The 24,689-nt window shown below is 34.2% G+C and overlaps 1 protein-coding gene across 1 annotated transcript; it reads left to right on the top strand.

Annotated features, from left to right (window-relative positions):
• Positions 1 to 1,533: 1,533 nt before the first annotated feature.
• LOC110115483 (transmembrane 9 superfamily member 7) lies at positions 1,534 to 21,930 on the top strand. The gene is made up of 7 exons (XM_020848730.2): positions 1,534 to 1,744; positions 14,721 to 14,885; positions 15,049 to 15,158; positions 15,279 to 15,372; positions 15,465 to 15,577; positions 20,262 to 20,409; positions 20,484 to 21,930. The coding sequence occupies exons 1-7, from the start codon at positions 1,625 to 1,627 to the stop codon at positions 21,639 to 21,641; spliced, it is 1,908 nt and encodes a 635-aa protein (XP_020704389.1). The 5' UTR covers positions 1,534 to 1,624; the 3' UTR covers positions 21,642 to 21,930.
• Positions 21,931 to 24,689: the final 2,759 nt, after the last annotated feature.

The raw sequence follows: 24,689 nt of genomic DNA, 5'->3' as shown, positions 1-24,689 counted from the left end.
AGAAAATTTGTACTAAAACTCCGTTTTAGAAAGCAATAAAAAAGCTGTCTCAAACGAAGCCTTAGTTTGAGACGCTTTTTTATTGTTTCTTAAAGCGATTTTTTAGTATAAAATTTTTAATTTTTGCACTAAAAAGTCGCTTTATGAAGCAGGAAGAAAGTTGTCCTAAACAAAGCCTAAATCATTTTAAGTGTTTTATGAACTTAAAAAGCTAGCAATTTTTTAACTAAAAAAATACTTTAAAAACCAGGAAAAAAAGCTCTCTCTAACGAAGGCTTTGTTTGGGACGACATTCTTAATGCTTCTTAAAACAGCTTTTTAGTAAAAATCTTGTACTAAAAAACTATTTTAAAAAGCAAGAACGAAGCCATCCCCAACGAAGCCGAAGTTTAAATCTGACAAATTTGTAAGACATCACATTTGTAAGCCCGCAGAACCCAACAAATCCTCACAATCATCCCTAACTAAATTCCTCATAATCGTCTTTTGATCGCAACCAACCATCAACCCTCACAATTGTCCTTTGCAGTGCCCCTTATTGTGGTACTCTGCACTCATAACAATCTCAATCATCATAGCGCCAACAATTTCTATCATCTTTTTACAACCACCTTTTAACACAGCTCACTTTGATCTGTTAGCTGATAACTTTGGCTATCAACTGAGTGGTTTTGAATTCTCGTCTTGAGTATGCGATATGTGTGTGTGAGTTTGTCCTCTTAAAAAAAGACTTTTAGTTTAATTTTTTTTTGTATTTAAAAGTTACCTTAAAAAATAATAAAAAAATAATGTCAAACGAAATCTTAATTGACCTAAATGTCCTCACAAAAAAACAACCACTTTGCATGTTGTCGATGACTCGTTGTCATTTACATTACATATGAATATTATTGCTGGTGCGCTAGACTAAAATCAAGAGATAAATTTTCAACTAATCAAATAAAAAAATGTCATACATTATTTTATAATTAATTAAAATTGAAAAAAAAAATTTTTCATTTACATTATATTTGAGTTATCAAATATCCTAAATAATTGCAAATAAGCAGCTGCTATAAATATATACTTCTGAAATAAATATTTAATTATTTTAGCAAATTCTTACTCCAAAATATTTACCGTATCCTCGTAGGGGTGTAAATGAGTCGAGCTGAGGTCTTATCGAGGTTGGCTAGTCGGTTGGAAAGCGAGCTGGAATTTGAGCTCGTCCAACTGTAAATGAACTCGGACGACTCGTGAGTCATGAACATGATTTTTAAAACTCAGCTTTCAACCCATAAACGAGTTGAGCTCAAGCCGACTAGGAAGCGGCTGGCTCACTTCACCCGTGTATCTGCTCAAACTTCTCTCCCGCAACAGAGATAAGGGCGGGTCCCACACGAAGCGAAATGGAGCGATCTGCCGGGCACTAGAAGTACGAAATTTCGGAAAAAAAATTATTAAATTTATTTTTGAAAATTTATATTTATTAAAAATTTGAAATATTTTAATCACAAAAAAAAATTTAACAGATTTCTGCTTCTTAATTCTTAATAAATTGTTACAGCAATAGCAACCAACCTCCAATAATTCTTGCCTTCTTCCGCAATTATCTTCGGCACTCTCTCGCTCTCTCTTTCTCTCCATGGGGTATCACCGGAGGATCGCGCCCGCCGCCGTTCCAATTTCATTTGTTCTTCTACTTCTATGCGAATCGTCACTGGCCTTCTACCTTCCCGGAGTCGTACCTCGCGATTTCCAGAACGTAATGCCATTTTTTATAGTTTAATTTCGTATTGGAAACTATTCGGATCTGCTAGGTTTAAGTGGTCTATTGGGTTTCGTTAGGAGATCTGCAATCTTATTTTGTTTTTTCTTTGGGATCAAGACTTGTGATGGGTGAACTCAGTTTTGTTGGCTTGTTTTGAGATGGCATGTTTGTGATTTGTTTCCCATTGTGCAATGCGTGGTTGTTTAATCAAAATTTGGCTGCTGCTATTCTAAATCTTGGTATGTTTGTTTCAAGATTTGATTGATTTTTTTTTTTCTGGGGATTTAGCTTGATATCTATTTTGCTTCCTAAATGGATACTCACGATGTTTGATGTTTGGTTGTCGGTTGGCTTTTTGTTTTCTTGATGAATGCTCTTCAGTTGGATTTGTTGCGAACACCTAAAATTTTATAGGAATCTATTCGTTTCATCTGGAGCCCATAGATTGTTGTTTCAGTGGAGCAAGAACGTCCCAGTTTACCTGAATAATATTGTATTAAATATTAACTGATTATTTAGTTTAGATTTGTCTTTCAAAATAGTTGGTTGAAAATTGCCAGATTTATAGACTGAGTCTTTATGTTGGAAGTTTCAAATAGTCTGGAGAGTGATTAATAGAGGGAAATTAGATAAAACTTTTATAAGACAGTGGAGCATGTGACATGTTGTCAAGGGAATTAGTCAGGATGTGGAAGAAGCTATATAGTTTTTTTGTGCAACCGTAATATAATTTAACTATGTCTTCTCAGATGTTTTTTCCAAGGTTTAAAATTGTACAATTGAATATTGAGGTGTTTTTTGTTCGTAAGGTGAGGTGTAGGCCTCAACCTCAAAATAAAAAAAAATTGCATAAAGTAAAAAATAAAAAATAAAAATAATTTTTTATATAATACCTAAATAATATGTTAGAAGATGACATATTAACTTTCTATTGAACTATGAAGTAATAAATTGACATATATAAAATAAAAAAATCATATAAGACGTAAAATGATAAGTGATAAATTGTGTGAAATAGAATTGAAATCCAAATATTACAAGAATAAAATAATATTAAATATAAGAATTATATAAAGTATCATATAATATCAAATTTAGCTCCAAATTCATTCTTTCTCAGCTCCAATCTCATTCATATTCAATTCTAAAAAATGCTGAAATAGTTGGCAACAACTCAGAAATCAACTACACTGTCTTCACTGAGGGAATTTTTATTTGAGTCGTAGTCATAACAAATTAGTCTTTCCTGTCTCATCCTGTTGAGTTTAACGTCTCTCAATCTGCTTCTTCTTCGTTTCAGTTACCGTCCCCTTTCATAAGATGGTTTGACCAAGTATTTTCCTATATTAGGTGGATTATATCAAAGATCATCCTTAAGCCCATATCTTTTGCTTTAGTCATAGGTGTTCTCATTAGACATTTGCAAGAGATTGTACCTTATTGTATGTTTTGTGTGAATGATATTATTTTTGTTGATGAAACTAGAGTGGGAGTTGAAGGTAAACTTGAATTATGGAGGTCAACTTTAGAGTTTAAAGGTTTTCGTTTGAGTAGATCTAAAATTAAATATATGGAGTAATTTTAGCACTAATAGATCTAGTGGGGGATTGTGACTTTGGGCGATTAAGTCATTAATAAGACTACACATTTTAGATATATTGGGTCTATTGTTTAGAGTGATGGTGAAATAGATGGGAATATTATTAGTAGAATTCAAGTTGGATGGTTGAAGTGGAGGAATGCATCGGGCTTGTTGTGTGATAGAAAATCCCCCCTCAAACTTAAGAGAAAATTCTGTAAGATGGTGATGAGACCTGCAATACTTTATGATGCAGAATGTTGGTCATTAAAAGAGAAGTATAATATTAAGTTATGTGTTGCAAAGATGAGAATGCTCAGGTGGATGAGTGGCTTTACTCTTAGAGATAGGATACGAAATGAGCATATACGTGAAAATGTTGAAGTAGCTCTAGTGGGAGATAAGATTAAAGAGAGTCACCTTAGATGGTTTAGTCACATAAAACAACGACCTTCGATGATCTTGTTAGGAAAGTCAATATATTGGATTTGGCTTATGTTAGACCTAAAAAGACTTTGTTAAAAGATATTAGAAATGACCTTACTTTATTAGATTTAAATGATAATTTGACTCTTAATAGGACACAATCAAGAAAAAAGATTCATGTAGTCGACCCTATATAATGGGATAAAGGCTTGATGTTGTTGTTGTTGTATTGTTCTCTTTCATAAATATTTTTCATCAACATAAAGATGAGATTGTATGCCAACATTATTAGCGTAGGAGGAGGTGGTGGTGCGTGTTTTCAAGTGATCCCTGTGACAGCTACGACAATGGTGGCTACAACAAAGGCGGGGGCTCGAGATTAAGGCAGTCGAGAGGAAGTAGTTGTGGCTTGAGGGTGCATGAAAGCCATGATTTATTCGGGGCTTTAGTTTAGAATTTAGATAAGTTTTAATAAAAAATATATAAATATCGTTTAAAAAGGAAGACAAAACGTATGCCTCGAGGCACGCCTCGAGGCACGCCTCAATTTGAGGGGCAACCCAAGTGACTCGAGGCTTCGATTGCTCGGATGAGGGGTTCGATCTTTTCTGATGAGGTGTACGCCTGGAGATGTAGTGCCTTGAGGCAAATTGAGGCATTGTCTCAGTTTACTAATTTTTTTTTTAATAACACGTGAGCGATCGCGAGGCGAGTATAATGTTTAGGGCTTTACTGCTTCTTGAGAGGAGTATTAAAAAAGAACTCCTTCGCCATCTTCGACGACATTGTTTAAAATTTAACAATATGAGGTTCGCCTCAGCGCAATTCCATTGGAAAACGCCTCGAGACTTACGTCTGAATTTTTTTTATGAGGCTCGCCTTGAGGTGCGTCTCGCCTTACTGGCGTGAGGCCTACGCCTTAGTTGATTTATATTTTTTTTTATTAAAACTTACTTAATTCATAAACTAAAGCCCCGAACAAATTATGTCTTCATGCACCCCCAAGACGCAGTAACTTCCTCTCAACCGCCTTGACGTCCGGCCCATTGCCTTTGTCGTAACCACCACCGGGAATCACTTGAACTTCACACCACCACCACCACCACCTCCACCTCTAAAAATTTTGTAGTAATATTCTTATCTTTATGTTGATAAATATTTATAAAAAAGAAAGATAATTGAAATAAATGAAAAAGAAACTGATTGAGAGGCATTGAATTCCACAGGATGAGATATGGAGAGATCAATTTTTTATGACGATGACTCAAATAAAAACCCCGTCAATGATAGTAGTGTAGATGATTTCTAAGTTGTTACCAATTATATAAATTTTTTAAAAAACTAAATGTTAAATAATTAGTGAACTAAGAAAAAAGGAATTTATAGTTGAATTTGATGTTATTAGATACTTTTGCATAATTCATATATTTCATGGTATTTTGTTCTTGTAATATTTGATTTCAATTCTATTTCGCATAATTTATCACTTGTCATTGTATGTCTTATGCAATTTTTAGTTTCATATATATAACAATTTGTCCCTTCATAGTTTAGTAGAAAGTTAAATTGTCATTATTTAACATATTATTTGGGTATTATACAAAAAATCACTTTTAACCTTTATTTTTACTTTACACAATTTTTGAATTTTGAGGCGTAACGTCTTGAGGTTACGCCTCGCTTCACAAATGAAAAATGCCTCAATAGTCAATACCCAATCGCGCAATTTTAAACCTTGTTCGACAGTAACATTCCTGTCGAATTTGATATAGTTCACAGTGAAGGTAACAATTTAACTCCCATTTGCGTGTTGTTGTGGCTTCATCTTCTTTGTGTATGTGCACTATTGCGGCTTCGCCTTCTTTGTGATAAGTAGAGTTCTGAAAAAGACGATTCGATAGGAGCGCTCAATAGACAACCTTTATTCAACAAAAGATTGCTGCTTTGGGTGGGTTCGTCTGCTTCGTGTGAAGTTGGAGCTCGTAGTGAAGGTGATGTTATTCTTCCTCTTTGTTGATTGCTTTGGCTTTGACCGCTTCTTGCTTGCTACAACAAAGGTAACAATCTTTGTTCATACTTGTTTATTGCTTCTGTTTCACGTGCTTTGAAAATAGCTTCGGTTATGCCTCGAGGAATAATAAATTGAAAATATTACAATAATGATCTTTTCCATAAATAAATCTTTTAATTGATAAAAGATGAAAGAAAACAAACAAGATACAATGGAACCTCAATTGGAGAGGAGGATCCATCTCTCCCAATCTCTAGCCCGCGATTAGAGGCCAAGCAAACCTTAGGAACTCTCTAAAATTCAACAAATATCTAGATAACCCTAACTCTAAACAATCTCATCTATTTAAAGCATGCAAATATGATCCCAATTACTTAACAACCCCTCCTTAAATCAAATCATTCCTAAAACAACCCTTCCTCTTGAAGCAATGGGCCCCATAAGATCATCTGCCCCCTCTTTAAACCAATCATGCCTAAATTCTTCCCTTCCTCTTCAAGCAATGAGGCCCATCGGCGGCTGGCTTGGCTGTCTAGAGTAAACCAGCCCTAGGGCTGGTTTAGTTGGCCCTCCTTGGGTCGGCTCCGATCTAACAATATCTCCTCCCAAAGACCCACCTTGTTCGCAAGATGGAAAGACGACTCATTCCTCAACTTCCTCATTACCACAAATGGTGAGAATTTGAAGAGTCTGGTCCTTACATCTGTGCCCCGGTGTATACCTCTATTCACATTAGAAATAGAACCCCTTTTCCCTCTTCTCCTGCAACTCTATTTCTGTGAGCTTCTTAAAGTTGTCTCCAGTTCTTCCACCTATAGTCTTCTCCTTTAGGGTCTTTCGAAGGTACCCGGTGTCGGCTCCTTGGGTGCCAAAAAGTCAGTAGTCATCCTGCACGAGCTTCCGGAGCTGCTGCCTCCCGTCCCTTTCTCCAGGTGCCTCTAATCCTCTGCCAATTGAGCTAACTCCATAGATTCCCAAATCATGAGGTCTCATCACTCTAATTGCCACTCGAATCTCTGGTTTGAGCCATTTCATAAAGTTTTCCTCTAGTACAATCTCTGGGAGTAGGTCTAATTTGCTAGCTAGGTGCTCAAATTGCCCACGATTTTCCACCACTGCCCCCTCATGGGTCAGGACGAAGAACTTCTCATTGAAATCACCTTCTTGGCTGGTTCAGAAACATTTCAACAAGCAATCCTTAAACTCCCTCTAAGTCCGTATGGGTTGCCTCGTATCCCTCCACTGGTATCATGCCAACGCTTTCCCATTAAAGCACATACCGACTGCCATCAGTATCTCCTCCTTCGTCAATCTATTGACGGTAAATTATCTCTCCACCCTATAGATCCACCTCTGTGCATCATCTCTCTAAAAAATAGACATATTCAGTTTCCTCATCCTCAGATCTCCTCTATAAACCCTGCTTCGTCCAAAGCTTCCCATTTCCCAAGGGTTGGTTTCCCCCAATTGTGCCAATCATCCCTTCTCCACCGGCACCCAAACCTTTCATCACAAGCCCATCTTCTCCCTTCAAATTTTGCACCCCTTTGATTAGGGCTATCAAAATTGAATTTCGGGTCGGGTCCAACTCGAAACTGACCCAGAACTATTTAACCCGAACCTGACCCATTTTATAGACAAGTCAAAAATTTCAACCCAGACCTGACCCGTCGGGTTTCCGGGTTGATCCAACCAGACACAAAACTTTACCTAAATCCTGCTTCCAAACAGCTCCTAAGTCCTCGTCCGTGGCTAATTAACAAACATTTATTCACCTATGAGTCTTTTTTGGTCTTCAGGAGATTATTTTTTTATTTGTGAACGAGCTTCAGTCTCCTTGTCATGTGCGATTGGACCTTCTCACTTTCTCTTCTTTACTACTATCTAAGTAACGTTCTTTATTTGTTTTTTCGTGGAAGTTTGTCGCTCTTCCTCTAGATGGCAAATTTTAGTGTGCAACCCGGTAGAGTGCTTCGGCTTAACTCTGTTACGGCTTATTTTGAGCCCATTTTCCCTTGTCTTATACCTTTTTTTTCCACACTGCACTATATTTTTGGTGAGCTGTTGTGACTTTCGACCTGATAGGAAGGGAATGTCATCAAAGGAGGCAAAAAAGTCTTTTATCGACTTGTTCAAAACTTTACCTCAAGCGCGAATCAGTGAATGGGAGAAAATGGTTACCTTCATAATGAGCGAGCTCTCTCTGTCGTCATCGACACGACGTCATTACTTTCGATCCACAAAAGAATGGCTATTTGTCGTGACTTCTGACCGAACAGGAAGGAACGTCGTCGAAGGAGGCGAAGAAGTCTTTTATCTTCTCGTTCAAACTTTGGGTTAGCAGGGGAATCGGGTCAGATCCGTGTTAATTTTGGGTTAGCGGGTTGACCTAGACTTGACCCGATTTCTCAAACGGGTTGAAAATTTGAACCCGAACCTGACCTGTTTACCAAACGAGTTGACCCTAACCCAGAATATTTGGGTCGGGTTTAGGTCACATTTTCGGGTCGTGTCAAATATTGGCACCCCTACCTTCGATCATATTCATCCCATTTCCTTTCTAATTCGACAACTCTTCAATCATAATCGAGCCCTCACCTTTCAAATTCGTCTCCTCTCCTTTCAAATTCAACACCCCTCCACTCATGCCCAACTTTCTCACGCCTCTCCACATGCCCTCTACCCGACTCTTCCCTAGGAATAGGCCCTAGGGGAGGGTTTTTTTTTATGCTCCCTCTATAATCTCCACCTTCTGATTTTCCCTTCATTTGATCGGCTTAGGATTTTCCCCACTTCCATAGCTGTCGACGGCTTCCCACCCCTTCGACGACGATGCTTTGGTTTGGCCCTTGAGCAATTTCTTCAACATCTCCTCTAGGATGGAAAATTTCAGGTAGATCTTGTCATGTACAACTGCGAATTCATTTTTTAAATTTGAAACTTGAGTTTGGAGATTTGAAATTTCAAATTTCATTTATCTGATCTCCCCTTCCAATATTTACACATTTCTTCCCGCCATAGGTCATCAGATATTTGTTAGACTAAAAAATTTGGATTTCCTCCCAAAAACAACAAAAGCAATGGTTTGAAGGAGGAAAATTGTTATAAAAATCAGGCCAAACAGTCCCAAAACTGCCCAAGACACCGCTATGATAGAAATGTTTGTAGGCATAAGAATTTCCCTTGCTGAATTTGAATTTCAACCCTTGCAAAATATATTAGAGAAGAATTTGGAAGAAATAACTAGAAATAAATCTTTTTATTGATAAAAGATGAAAGAAAACAAACAAGATATAATGAATCCTCAATTGGAGATGAGGATCTGTCTCTCCCAATCTCTAGCTAGCGGCTAGTGCCCAAGTAAACCCTAGGAACCCTCTAAAATTCCTTAAATATGTCCATATAACCCTAAACCTAAACAATCTTATCTATTTAAAGCATACAAATATGATCCTAATTATTAAACAACCCCTCCCTAAATCAAATCATGCTTAAAACATCCCTTCCTCTTGAAGCAATGGGCCCCACAAGATTAGTTGCCCCCTCTTTAATCTAATTATGCCTAAATTCGCCTATTCCTCTTCAACCAATTGGCCCCACAAGGGGGCCGACGGTTGGCTTGGCCGTCTAGAGTAAACCAGCTCTAGAGATGGTTTAACCGGCCCTCCTTGGGTCAGTTTCGGTCTAACAAATTTCTCTTTTAGAGTCTTTAAATTTTGAAATTATTTTGCAATTATTTCATTATCCATGCTATTAAATATATCCTTTTTAATATAAATAATCAGACAGTCATTTATCCAAGTGTCTCCCATACAGTTGCATTAATGATTCTCTATAATCTTCATTGTTGAGGATGGTCAATCGACCGTTATAGCAATTGACAATATTAGAGCAAGCTTTATATGTAGAAATATCAAATGATAAATGTTATTCTTCTTAGTCACTGGTAATTTTTGAACAAGCTCACCAATTCCTTTTAAATTCCTGAAAGCATTACTAAATCTCATATCAATGATAAAATTATCGGGTTGGTTGTCTAATATGATGAGATTTATATTTGAAAAATCTAATTGATAAAACTTGGCCAATATATCAATCATTCCTTATCAAAAGCTGATAATAAATCATATGGAATCAAGCATGCCACATGCTTAAGTAGCTCTATATTTATTTCATCAAATATATTGTTGATTTCTTAAAGTTGCTTATCTATCATAGTATAAAATAGTTCAATTTGATAATGATGTCTATTCGCGATTGTAGGAGTGTTTCGCCTTGATCTTTCTCGTATTACAAAAATATCATCCATATTTGAAATAATTATATTATTTTCTTCACAAAATAGACAAACTTCCTTAAGCAAAGTGTTCTAACCATTATCTTTCATATTATGGAGCCTTTATTTAGATATATTTATAAAAGTCATGACATTTATGTTGTCTTAATCTTTTCTTTGTAACACTTGTGATAATTAATTTATGACCCTCAATATAGCCTTCATCATATACAAATTGGAAACAAATTCAAATCATTATATAGAATAAACAAAGGCTTATGCTTCATCTTTTTGTTCACTGTTTGAACCATCCTTTATTATGATTTCAAGAACCTCAATGATAAATATGGATAAAAGTAATAAATTTGTAATTAATCCATAATGTGAATCTCAATGCATATCTCCAACTCGTTGAAGAGCAACTGCTTGATTCAAGCCTCTACCTCTAAATGCTTCTCCACTTTGTAATTGTTCAATGATTTTGTCATTCTATTTCTCTTCTTTTGCATGAAATCCTAATAATATTTATCAAATTAAAAATTATATTAAAAAGAAGTAACTTGGACATAATTTTTAGTCAGACCAATCAGTGTTAGTTGTAGTTGATATGTAATTAACTGAATTATTTTCTTTCATGATCTAAGTATTTAGTAAACTCACCACGCACATTCCTAGCTCTATTATAACATTGTTCGCGTAATCATGATATACTCAACCATATTTTGTGAAAAGTGATTCGATGGCTTTTTTTCAGTGTTAAAGCAGACGTCTGTTTTACATGCACAATCCTGCAACTTGTTTGACTGATATATCTAGTGATTCATTCCATAAAATTGTGAATAAATTGTTGTATAGTACATTAATTATGATATTTGAAGTCTCAATGGCAGTGGCAGTGGGATGCATAATTTCTTTTTGAATTTCAGGAGCAATTAGTTTAGTATTTTGCAGAGCATTATCCAAGAAAACCTTTCTCATGTCTTCATTGTGGCATGCAAGAAAGAGTAGAAGTTCAAAAAAAAATTCTTGATTATCACTCTTCGGATTCTTGATAACCACAAAAAGCTAAATCTCGATGTAAAAGGAAATGTATGCAATCTATTCTAGCAGTGTTGACCTTCATGTTATACCCAATAGAATCAGAAATGGAGAAGAAATGAACTCAGATCATAAAGTCCTCACCAAATGAGGGCGAAATCTCTGGGTAGTGTCTCATCTACAAACCCATCTGCCTTCCAAAATTTACCTCGGAACTTAGTTCGTTAAAACTCCCTCACCGAATAAGAAAAGCGAGCGGAGGCCGGGGCCGAATTTTCGGAGCCCACAAGCAGTTAGATGTATTCAATAATCATGACGATTTTAATCAAAAGGTTTTTCAAAAGCAAATATAATATCATGTTTATTATTCATTAAATCTTCATATTTACTTGAAGCAATATTCTTAGCACTGATAACTTTACCAGTACATGAACTTGAAATCTATTATTCTTCTTCCAATTTCTTTATCTTTTTTTTGTTAAAAATATCACTGCTTGCTTGCACTCCAATCTCAGGTCTATAAATATAACAAAATAAATAATAAGCTGTATCTTTTGTTATATTATACTCTAACCAACATTTGTATTTATCAAACTATACATGATTAAATCTTCGCAATTTATTTCCTATTTGCGTACATTGAAAATCATGATCATGAGGCTGATATGGCCCTTTCAGTAAATAATATCTTCGCGCCTTATCTCTCTCATTTGGATGTTAATCAGATTTTTTTTTCTTAATCTGGGATTTGCAGGGATATCGTCATAATTGATTTCTAAATGAATTTGTTTGGATTGTGCATTGTTATCGCCACAATTTCTAAATGAATTTGCTTGGATTGTGCATTGTTATCACCACATATAGTGTCATGTACATCTGCTTTGCTTTTCTTTTAAAGTATATCTCCATATCTAATATAAATAAAAAACTATTTAATAAATTTCTATTTGATTTCTTCTTATTCAAATATGACGTTTAAAAATAAAAATTTACTTGAATAAAAAATTGCAATCCTCTTAACAACGTACACGACTCCAATTTATAATTGACACTTCCATAAACTTTCTATGAACAAAAAAAAATCAAATGTGATAATCAATGTAATTCAGTAGCAATTTTTTTAAGTGAGATTATAAAGCAAAATATTGCTAATTACTGCAACATTAGGGTCCTTGCAGTAAAGCTTGCAACTTTTACTTCCAGACAGATTCCAACACACTATAATAAAAAAAAAAAAGTATATAGAGTTTAACCTGCAGGTTTCAATTAAAGAAAATAGCATCAACATGATTCTTGTCTTCACCAATGGTACTCTTGCTTTCTAAAACAAATAAATTAAAGAGTTCTTAAAGAGTGACTTCTCCTATATCGTTGGATCTGCCGATATATTGACCATTGCTTCACACCATAGCATCATCATAGCATGTAACACTCGATCTGCCATTGCTTAAGAGACTTGGGAGGCTTCCGAGCAGCCGACTGCAAAGTGTGGAGGAAGAATTGAGGCCCCGTCGGTGGAAGACTTTAGGGTTCAGCTGCAGGAGACGTTGTTGACAACAACAACAACAACAAGCCTTTATCCCCCCACGTGGGGTCGGCTACGTGAATCCTTTTTCTCCATTGTGTCATATTAAAAGTCAAATTCTCATTTAAATCTAATAAAGAAAGATCATTTCTAATTTTTTCTAACCAAGTCTTTTTAGGTCTGCCTCTACCTTTCTTAACATAAGTTAAATCTAATACCTCTACTTTCCTAACCGGGTCATCGGAAGGCCACCGTTTTATATGACCATACCATCTAAGGCGACTCTCTCTAATCTTATCTTCTACTGGAGCCACTCCAATCTTTTCATGTATATGCTCATTTCGTATCCTATCTCTAAGGGTAAAACCCTAAAAATGTCCATAAGCACAATCTACACCCTAAAAATGTCCCGCTAACAATGCTGTAAAGTCTGTAATCTAAAATCTTGATCAAGGCGATCTATCCTCATCCTATCCCAAGTGGCTCTGGTCTCAGCCTCTAAATCAGCAAAAATCATGTAAGACAATCTCTGAGAAGTTTAGTCAAGCTGAAGCAACCCAAACTCAACAGTGCGACATGAAATCTCACATATCTGTAAAAGGCTATCTCGAAGACCGCAGGAGGAAGCAAAGTCCAAAAGTAAGCAGACCTCCATGTGAAAACTTGACAAATCTAGTAAAGCGTTGAGGTCCACTCGCCGTAATAAAACTCGTAGTGCTGCAACAGCATACTGCATTCCCCTCGGCCACCACCGATTGAAAGAGCGACGAGCTCAGAACATTGATCTTGACTTGAAATATGAGAGCTCTAGACCTAGAACATGAAGGAAAGAGTTATCATTGAGAAATATTTATATATAAAATATGATAACAAATGTTAATTTGAAATAAGAAAATACCAGAGGAATGAAAGTCCTCTGCAAAAGCTACAGATTAACAACCAATTAAGTGAGAAATAACGCCTGGTGAAGACCCCCCTGAGGAGCAACCTGAAACCACTTGAGTCAAGTAAGGGTGGGTGATCAGCTCCGTTGTGGTGTCATCAGCATTACTCCTGGGTAGTAACTGGGTAGAGCCACTACGAGTATACTGAGCAACAGGTGAAAGCCCTCCCAAAGACCCACTAATGACTACTCAAGTGAAATATGAAAAAGTAAGAGATGAAACAAGCTGCTCCACTAAAAGTTCACTAGGACCACCGACAATGTGATCCATAAAAAACACTGGTTGTCACCTACAAACATATATTAAAGGGAAGTGAAAAGAGAGAAATAATAATAAATAAAGGCCATTGAATAAATAAGCATATAAGAAATATTTACCTCTAACTTTACCAGAAGCACCAGAAGTAGTGATTACGATAGGTGGGATTTGAGTGATCTTCTATGTGCAGGTCACCTGATGACGGGTGATGTGAAGGGCTACCTATGCCCAATGCTGGACTCGAACTGGTGTGATGAGCTGGTGGAGCAGGTGTAAGTCTGCTAGGCTTAGTAATTTGAATTAAGGTGAATGCATTTTTTTTTTAATGTATATAATAATTTACCTTAAACAGAGTGAATCAGAGCAGGTTCGTTTGGCCAATGTAGGGCGCAACTGTAAATCTGCTAATGGTCATGCCACAACCATGAAAGCTAATGGCTCACAATAGTTTGTCACTTTGTGCTTTATCGGTTGGTCTAAATTGAAGTATTATATCAATGTCCAAAACGTTTCAATATGATGACTGTATTGTTTCAATAATCTTTAATGTAGGTTAAATTGAAATTTTATATCAATATCTAAAATGTTTTAATCTGATGTGCTGTATTGTTTCAACAATCTTTTATGTGGAATTTTTAATTCAAAGGAATTCATAAAATGTTTGTTGTGTTATGTGATTCAATGCAAAAGCTTGTCATATCTATGTTTTACAATTTGCATATCCATTTATGCTTGTTTGACATCTTTTGATACCTTTTATACCATTCATGTTGATTTTTTTTTCATTTCATGAATTACACGCATAAATTTTCTTGTATGTTTCTGACGTATGAATCTGCATTTTAAAAATGTAGCAGTAGTGAATCAATTATTGTAATTGGCTGAATAATTTATTTTTGTTTTGCAAACACAGGGTGATGAACTACAAGTGAAAGTGAATAAGCTTTCATCTACAAAGACACAACTTCCATATGTTTACTATTTCTTAGATTATTGTAAACCCTCCAAAATCATGAATAGTGCAGAGAATCTTGGGGAGGTTCTTCGTGGTGATCGCATTGAGAATTCTGTATATGTAGTAAGTCTTTTTCATCAGTTAAAATTCTTGTCAGGCTATGTTTTGCAGTTATAAAAGGGGAACTTTTGAAGTTGGTATAATTGTTTTCCCTTAGGAAGGTAATGAGGAAAAAGTTCTTGCAACTGCTTGTTCACATTTGTTTGTCATTTATCGTATTTGTCAGTTTAAAATGAGGATGGACGAGACTTGCAAAGTTGCATGTCGTGTAAAGCTTACCCAAAAAGCTGCAAAGAAATTCAAAGAGAAGATTGATGATGAATATCGAGTTAATATGTAAGTTCATATCTCATTATTGCTCTAAGTTTTGTTCTGAGATTACAACTATAATTGACTTTTTTTTTCTTTTTTTTTTTGTATTTATCCCACTTGTTAAGAATGTATTACATTTTGTAGGATCTTGGATAATCTGCCTGTTGCAGTTCCTAGGCAAAGGAAAGATGGAAATCATGCTCTCACTTATGAGCATGGTTTTCGAGTGGGTATAAAGGTTGGCTTAGAAATATATAAAATTTTCTGTTTCTAGCTCTGTTGGAGATTTATTCTTGTATCATATATTTAACGCATGTTTTTATTCTTCAGAATAAGGATAAAAAATATTATCTCAATAACCACTTGAGCTTTAAAGTCATGTACCATAAAGATTTGGATGGTGATGATGGCCGTATTGTTGGCTTTGAGGTCCTTCCAAGCAGGTGAGGTGTTCAATGTTTTGCTAAACTCACTGTATAAAATAACTACCATGATGTTTTCACGGCCACATTTAAATTTTATTAGAAGAATCGTTCAATGCGGGTGCTTCTATTTCTTTAGTTTTGGCAATGTTTTTAACAATAATTATTACATTATGTAATAGCAGATGCTCGTAAATATGCATAAAAGGTGCATGGAGGTGGTTTTAGCTACGGTGTCAAAACAGGTCGGGTTCAAGTTCAACCTAAAATTGTCTCAACTAATTTGGTCAACACGAACCCGATATATTTAATAAACAGGTAAAAAATGTGGATCCAAACCCGACCTTCTAGCAACTCGAACTTGACCCGATAACCCATTTAAATAAAAAAAATATTAACTTGTTAACAATAAATTTTAGGTTGATTGATAATAAATAAGAAGATTATAGTAACAAATAAAAGAATTTAAGGAAAAAAATATTAAACTGGCCATTTTCATGTCAAAATCAGGTTAGTGGGTCAATCTGAACCCTACCTATTTAAAAAATAGGTTGGATTGCACAACCCGAACTTGACCCGATTATTATACGGATTAACCCGAACTCGGATTTTTCGGGTCAGATCCAAGTTGGGGTGGATTGGGTTATTTGTTGATGCCCCTAATTTTTGTTGTATTGATTGTTCAAGATATGATGACAATAATTAAAAAAAAAAAAGGATATGATGACACTAAAGAAAGAAAAAAATATTTGTAATGAGATTTGAGATGTATGGAAGGACGTAGGATGAAACCACGTTTTATCCAAACAGTTTTGAACAAGGAAATCTGAGTAGTATCCCTTAATGAGCGCAAGGTGATGACATTAAGGAAGCTAAAAGTGGAAAATGATTATTTTGCTAGAGTTTAGCTCCGGATCTGAAATGGACAGCAGAAAGAATGCCACAAAGGCTGTGGACTAGAATTAATCTGAAAGAGCCAGGGTGTAGAAGAGGTTGCCTATGCCAGGTGAACTAGGACCAAATCCAAATTCTTTTGTTAACATGAATGATAGGAAAACGGATTCAGGAATTCAACCTTAACTAGTTGGGATAGCCTGGTCATGATACAACAACAACAACATCAAGTTTTTATCCCTCTATGTGGGATTGGATACATGAATCATTTTTCTCTATTGTATCCTGTTAAGAGGTAAATTCTCATTTAAATCTAATAAAGAAAGGTCATTCCTAATATTTTCTAAACAAGTCTATTTAGGTCTTTCTCTATTTTTCTTAACATAAGTCAAATTTAATATATCTAGTTTCCTAATTGAGTTATCGGAAGGCCGCCGTTTAAGTGACCAAATCATCTAAGATGTCTCTCTATAATCTTATCTTCCACTAGAGCTACTCCAACCTTTTCACATATATGCTCTTTTTGTATCCTGTCTCTAAGAGTAAAGCCACTCATCCACTTGAGCATCATCATCTCTGCAATACTTAACATAACATTATGCTTTTCTTTTAATGACAAACATTCTTTACCTTAAAGCATTGTAGGTCTAACCACCATCTCATAGAATTTTCCCTTAACTTTGAGGGGTACTTTTTCTATCACATAACAAACTTGATGCATTCCTCCACTTCAACCATCCAACTTGAATTCTATTAATAATAGCCCCATCTATTTCACCATCACTCTAAACAATAGACTCAAGATATTTAGAAGTGTACTCTTATTAATAACTTCACCACCCAAAGTTACAATCCCTCCACTAGATCTATTATTATTAAAACTACACTTCATATATCCAGTTTTAGATCTACTCAAATGAAAGCCTTTAGACTCTAAGGTTGACCTCCATAATTCAAGTTTACCTTCAACTCCCTCTCTAGTCTTATGAACAAGAAGAATATCATCAGCAAAAAGCATACACTAGGGTACAACCTCTTGCAAATGTCTAGTGAGATCATCCATGACTAAAGCAAAAAGATATGGGCTTAAGACTGATCCTTGGTATAATCCAACTGAAATAGAAAAATACTTGGTTAAACCATCTTGTGTTTGAACACAAGTGAGAGCTCCTGCATACATATCCTTAATAACTTAACCCCTTTCTTTTCTAGAACTCTCCATAGCACTTCTCTTAGAACTTATAATATTCTTTTTCTAAATCAATGAATATCATATGTAGACCCTCCCTATTCTCTCTATACTTCTCCATCAATCCTTTCAATAAATGTATAGCTTCCATAATAAACCTACACGGTAGAATCCAAATTGATTTTGATAAACATTAGTATCACGCCACAACCTATGCTCAATAACTCTCTCCCATAGTTTTAAAATATGACACATTAACTTAATTCTTCTATAATTCACACAATCTTGTGCATCACCTTTATTCTTAAAAATAGGAATCAATCCACTCATTTGACATTTTTTTAGTCTTTAAAATAATATTAAAAATTTTAGTAAGCTAAGAAATTTCATCTCTTAATCATTTCCACACCTCTATTGGAATATCATCAGGTCCAACAGTTTTGCCACACTTAATTTTCTTTGAAGCCTCTTTAACTTCAGTTTTATTAATACGTCGATAAAAATAAAAATCTTTATTTTCATTTACGCTGCTAATGTTACTAAAGTCAATCACATTCTCATAATTTTCATTGAAAATCTTAGAAATAATATCTCATCCACCTTTGTTGGATATATTTTTTAATAAAAACATTTTTTTTATCTTCATCCTTAATACAGTTCACTCGAACCAAATTCTTATTACTCTTATATATTTGTTAACTAATTTATACATATATCTTTCGTCCTCTTTAGTATCTAATGTATTATATAAATCATTAAAAGCTAAAATCTTTGCCTTGCATATTGCTTTCTTAAAATTTTTATGAGCCTCTTTATATTTTCTCCAATTATTAGAATTTTTACATCCAAATTAATTTTTATAACAAATCTTCTTATTTTTTATCTTCTCTTGCACATTTTGATTTCACCAATTATTTTTACTATTATGAGTTTTTTCCTTTGATGCTCTATGCACATCTTTTGTAATATTTTTAATATTACTGACTACTTTTTCCCATATAACATTAGCTTTCTCATGCACAGATAAAATTTTAAGATCTAGTATTTTACTCTAAAAAATATTTTTATTAATATTTTTACCATCTAATCCTAGAAAGACGTTTAACTATAATTTTTATTTTCTGTCCCTTCATCTTAAAGTTCAAAGCTAATAAATAATATTGGGTATATAAACTTTCACTCAAAATAATTTTACAATCTAATCGATTTATTTTCTTATAAGAAAATAATCAATTTGAGTTTTACTATATATATTCTTAGAAGTGATGAAATGCTAATCTTTTTTCTTAAATAAGGTATTAGCAATTACAAAATCATAAGATAAAGAAAAATTTAGTATGGTCTTATCGCATTCATTAGTCGCTTCAAATCTATAGCCACTATAGATACTTTTAAAATCATATTTCTTTCTACTAACATGTCAATTTAAATCTCCTTTAATAAATTTTTTTTCTTGAATAGATATTTTTTGCATTAATTCTCGTAAGTCATTTTCAAATTTTAATTGTGAATATGTATACAAATCTATTTGAAGAGTATAAGTACTTATAATATTAATAATTTTAGCATCAATAATAATCTTTAAAGCTATAATTCTTACTTCAATTCTATTAATTTTTATAACATTATCCTTTAAATTCTTATCTATAATCACACCTACTCCATTTTTAGTAGACTCTTATCAGAATATCATAGTTTAAATCTTAAACCATCAATCTCGTTAGTCTTCTCTCTAACCCGTTTAGTTTTTTGAATGTATAGATTATTTATCTTTCTATGAATCATAATATCTATTATTACCATTAATTTACCTATAAAAAAAATCTATATTCCAAGTTCTTATTATAATTTTAGTTTCATGGACTAACATCCATACATGATGTGGGAGACCTTGCCTATTTAACATTGCACCCAGATGTCGGTGCAGTGGCCCTTGCACACTTGTCGTTGTATTTAGGCCATACAAAGCGTTGCTTCCAGAGAATGCCCTAGCATTAACACAATATATTAAATGATTTATGTAATAATTATTCGACAAGTTTTATGGTGACTATTGACTACCTAACACAACCCTCCATTTTTTTCATCCAAAAGTTAGGACTTGGCAACGACAGCGTTAATTACTTAGGAAGTTCAAATAGACATGTCCACACATTAAAACTACATCTTGTTAATGCTCTTTTTCTTGGAATGTAAATCAATCATCCCATCAAAGGCTAGATTAGAATTTCAACGTGATAATTTCACTTACCTTAGCAATTATTTCATGAGTGCATTGAATTATCTGGTTATGATTAAAACCTAATATAAGGAAATTGATCTGTCCAATATATTTCCTTCTTGCCACCCTTTTGGTGGGCAAATTTTTCATTGATGCATTCTTATGGAATCCTTCATTGCATAGCTCATGTAACAAATTGTCTAATATTAAGCATCCTTGACGGTTCTATAATTACTTATTTATTCATGCAATATTTTAAAGTTTTTTTCTGCTTTCCTTCGATATTTATCTCTGATTATCCTGCTCATCAAAATGCACTACCAACAAGATTATTCTCTCATACTGCACTTTTCACGGCTAGCGTTTGATATCCCTTTCTGATTATTTACTTCTTCCAACAGCGTAAAACATGCGTACCATGAATGGGATGATAAGAACCCTAATTTGACGACTTGCAATGCAAACACTAAAATAATTCCTGGTAGCCAGACTCCTCAGGAAGTCACTCCCGATACATTCGTTGTGTTCACTTATGATGTTACCTTTGAGGTTCGTGCTGAATTCAGTTTATTAAACCTTTTTTGCATTGAACAGCTCTTATTATTCTCCATTTCTTCCTGCAGCCGAGTGAAATCAAATGGGCTTCTCGTTGGGACACCTACCTTCTCATGAGTGATGATCAGATCCATTGGTTCTCAATTATTAATTCCCTTATGATTGTACTCTTTCTCTCCGGTATGGTAGCCATGATTATGATGAGAACTCTTTACAGAGATATTGCCAATTACAATCAACTAGACTCTCGGGAAGAAGCCCAGGAAGAATCTGGTTGGAAACTTGTCCACGGTGATGTTTTTAGGCCTCCAGTCAACTATAGTCTTCTTTGCGTTTATGTCGGAACCGGGGTGCAGTTCTTAGGGATGACACTAGTTACCATGATCTTTGCCTTACTAGGCTTCCTTTCCCCATCCAACCGTGGTGGGCTTATGACTGCAATGGTCTTCTTATGGGTTTTAATGGGTCTATTTGCCGGCTACTCTTCTGCTCGTCTTTACAAGATGTTCAAAGGCACAGACTGGAAGAAAAACACCTTCAAAACAGCCTTGATTTTCCCTGCCATTGTCTTCTCCATCTTCTTTGTTCTCAATGCCTTGATTTGGGGCGAGAAGTCTTCCGGCGCGGTTCCCTTTGGCACCATGTTTGCTCTGGTTTTCTTATGGTTTGGAATATCAGTTCCCTTAGTTTTTGTTGGAAGCTACCTGGGATTCAGGAAGCCGGCCATTGATGACCCAGTAAAAACCAACAAAATCCCCAGGCAGGTACCTGAGCAGGCCTGGTACATGCAGCCGATTTTCGTGATATCGATCGGCGGAATCCTTCCTTTCGGTGCCGTGTTCATCGAGCTTTTCTTCATCTTGACCTCGATCTGGCTGAACCAGTTCTACTACATCTTCGGCTTCTTGTTCATCGTCTTCATCATTCTTCTCATAACCTGTGCCGAAATCACGATTGTACTTTGCTACTTCCAGTTGTGCAGCGAGGATTACCATTGGTGGTGGAGGGCTTATCTGACTGCTGGATCTTCAGCAATCTACATATTCTTATATGCTGTGTTCTATTTCTTCACGAAGCTGGAGATAACTAAGGTCGTCTCTGGTATTCTTTACTTCGGCTATATGTTGATCGTGTCCTACGCCTTCTTTGTGCTGACTGGCACAATTGGCTTCTATGCCTGCTTATGGTTCGTCAGGAAGATCTATTCTTCAGTGAAAATAGATTGAAATGAGATTTTGAAGATGGAAATTTGTGAGAACATTACTCTTCAGATGAGACTGAGGGATCTTCAATGGTAGTAGGATAGATGAAGCTCCATCTTGTTACTCGAGAGCTTCGAATGTCTAAGAAGAGATTCATGGTTTTTATTTTTTATTTTTTATTTTTTTTTTAATTTTTTGTAAGAGGTAGTAGTGCCATGTTTTTCTTTAAAAGCTAGAACAATGGATGTTTGTGTCTACTTTAAGGGATTGCAGCAACTACCAGTTTTTATTATTATTTTTTTTTATCATAATATTTTTTTATTGTGATGCCTGAATGTTGCGTATTTGTTTGATTTATCTGATAGTTTTAATAGTTAGGAACTTAAGATTAAGGCTTCATTTGGGACGTTTTTTTTACGGCTTCTTAAAGCAGCTTTCTAGTTTAAAAATTAAATTTTTTATACTAGAAAGCTGCTTTAAGAAACAATAAGAAAGTCGCCCCAAACGAAACCTAAGACTTCGTTTGGGATGATTTTTTTACTATTTTTTAAATTAATTTTGAATAAAAAAAATTTTTGAGCTAGAAATTTTTGTTAAAAAAATGATTTCTAAAAAGTTATCATAAATGAAGCCTAAGAGTTTAAATTGTTCATGTGAATAAATTGTGGTGCCCTAACAAATTTGGGATGATAGAGAAGATTTATATATTTTTCTGGCATTAAGTTCTGCATGCACATAGATAAAGAGGAATAAAATTAATTTTGCATGGTAAGATCATATAGATTTGTCATTTGGAAAATTTATGAAGGGGAAAATCATGAGTATTGATTATTTAGCACATATTTAGACTTCGTTTGAGACGGCTTTTTTACTGTTTTCTAAAACGGAGTAACTCCGTTTTAGAAAGCAATAAAAAAACCGTCCCAAACGAAGCCTTAGTTGAGATCTTTCAGAGGTACTTAAGGGGGTTGATTTTGAATAAATATTAGATAAGCTCCTATAATGGCTATAAATGACAATATGTGATGTGGGGTAAATTTGAATAAATCCAAAATTTTAAAATTTATGATTTTGCTCCTTTTATGCCACTTTTAAGGTATTGAGATTTTTTTTATTTTAATTTTTGTCATAAAAATTACTTACAACAAACAAAATTTTAAAAATAGTCTAACAACAATAAGAATAAGCTTTTATCCCACTAAATGGGGATTATAGCATAAATTTTTTTTCATTGTATTTCATTAAGAATTAAATTCTCATTTAAATATAATAAAAAAATAATCTTTAATATTTGTTAATAAGTGTTTTAGGTCTCTTTTTACCTTTTTTTAATATAGGTTGAATCTAACACACCTACTCTCTTAACATGGTCATCAAAAGATCGACATGATCAAATAATCTAAAATGACTCTCTTATCTTATTTGTCATTAGAGCTACTCAAATCTTTTCACATATATATTTGTTTCGAATTTTATCTCTAAATATAAAGCTGCTTAGCCACTTGAGCATCCTCATCTTTGAAACACACCTAGATTTTATGCTTCTCTTTTAATGCTTAACATTTTGTGCCATAAAGCATTACAAGCCTCACCAACATCTTATAAATCTTTTTGTTAACTTTAAGAGGTATTTTTCTATTACACAACAGACCTAATGCATTCCTCCACTTCAAAAATCCACCTTGAATTTTGCTAATAACTATTTAACCATTGCTTTGAACAATATACCTGATATATCTAAAACATGCACTCTTTTTAATGACTTGATCACCCAACATCACAATCCAATCACTAGGTCTACTTCTAATAATATTAAACTTCATATATTCAATTTTAGATCTATTCAAATAAAAACTTTTAGACTCTAAAGTTGACCTTCATAATTAAAGTTTTTCATTAACTCCCTTTCTAGTCTTATCAACAAAAAGAATATTATTCATAAAAAACGTACACCAAGGTACATCCTCTTGCAAATAACTAGTAAAAACATATATTCATGTCTAAAGCAAAAAAGATATGGGCTTAAAGCTAATCTTTGATGCAATCCTACTAAAATAAGAAAATATTTGGTTCAACCATATTATATTTGAATATCAGTAACAACTCATATATATGTATTTTTAATGGCTAGAATATAAGCATTATTAACATATTTCCTTTCTAAACTCTCCTAAGTGCTTATCGTGGAATTTTATCACATATATATTTTAGATGAGTAAATATCATATGTAGACCATCCTTGCTCTCTCTATACTTTTTCCATCAAACCACTCAACAAATGTATAACTTCCATAGTAGAACTTCCTGACATGAATTCAAACTAATTATGAGAAATAGTATAATCACACGTTATAACATATGCTCAATTACTCTCTCTAATAATTTTAATGTATGACACAATAACTTAAATTATTTATAATTCACACTATTGTGCATCACCTTTATTCTTATAAATAAGAATCAACACACTCTTCTTCCACTCATTTAGCAACTTTTTATCTTCAAAATAATATTAAAAAAGTTTAGCAAGTCAAGAACATTGATCTTCTAAGCATTTCTACACTTCTATGGAATATCACAAATCCTACTTTTTTAACACTTTGTTTTTTTAAAGCCTCTTCAACTTTGATTTCACAAATACAATGATGAAAATGAATCTCTATTTTCATTTAGGGTGCTATAGTAACTAAAGGCAATTGTATTCTCACAAGCTTCATTAAAAAGTTTATTAAAATATAATACCCGCCTATATAAAAAAATAGTTCAAATAACTAAAATTCCAAACATATCCTCACTCTAGTTGAGGATTTAAGATATCATAATTTCACTTCTTAACCTCTATTTTTCTCTAACATGAGAGGCAAAAAGCTATCTAAAATTAGTGAAATTGTTCTTGGGTGCTGAAGTTAGCACTTCTTGCTTAAGGCTCTTTAAAAGGAGGCTAATTATGGAAGTTATCATGAGAGAACTACGGTGGTGACACTACAGGAAAATCACTTATTACCGGCGGAATTTTCCGGCGGCTTTCCGGCGGTCAATTTTCCGGCGGCTTTCCGGCGGTTTATGACGTCT

This window comes from Dendrobium catenatum, unplaced genomic scaffold (assembly GCF_001605985.2).
Source record: "Dendrobium catenatum unplaced genomic scaffold, ASM160598v2 fragScaff_scaffold_1483, whole genome shotgun sequence".
Classification (NCBI taxonomy): Eukaryota; Viridiplantae; Streptophyta; class Magnoliopsida; order Asparagales; family Orchidaceae; genus Dendrobium; species Dendrobium catenatum.
The sequence above is the reverse complement of the archived record's forward strand: the minus strand, read 5'-3'. Positions and strand labels throughout refer to the sequence as shown.

Coding starts and splice junctions, on each gene's coding strand:
- LOC110115483 (XM_020848730.2), top strand. CDS start 1,625: ATGGGGTATCACCGGAGGATCGCGCCCGCCGCCGTTCCAATTTCATTT. Junction 15,373..15,464: donor GTTTTCGAGTGGGTATAAAG/GTTGGCTTAGAA, acceptor TTTATTCTTCAG/AATAAGGATAAAAAATATTA. Junction 20,410..20,483: donor CTTATGATGTTACCTTTGAG/GTTCGTGCTGAA, acceptor TTCTTCCTGCAG/CCGAGTGAAATCAAATGGGC.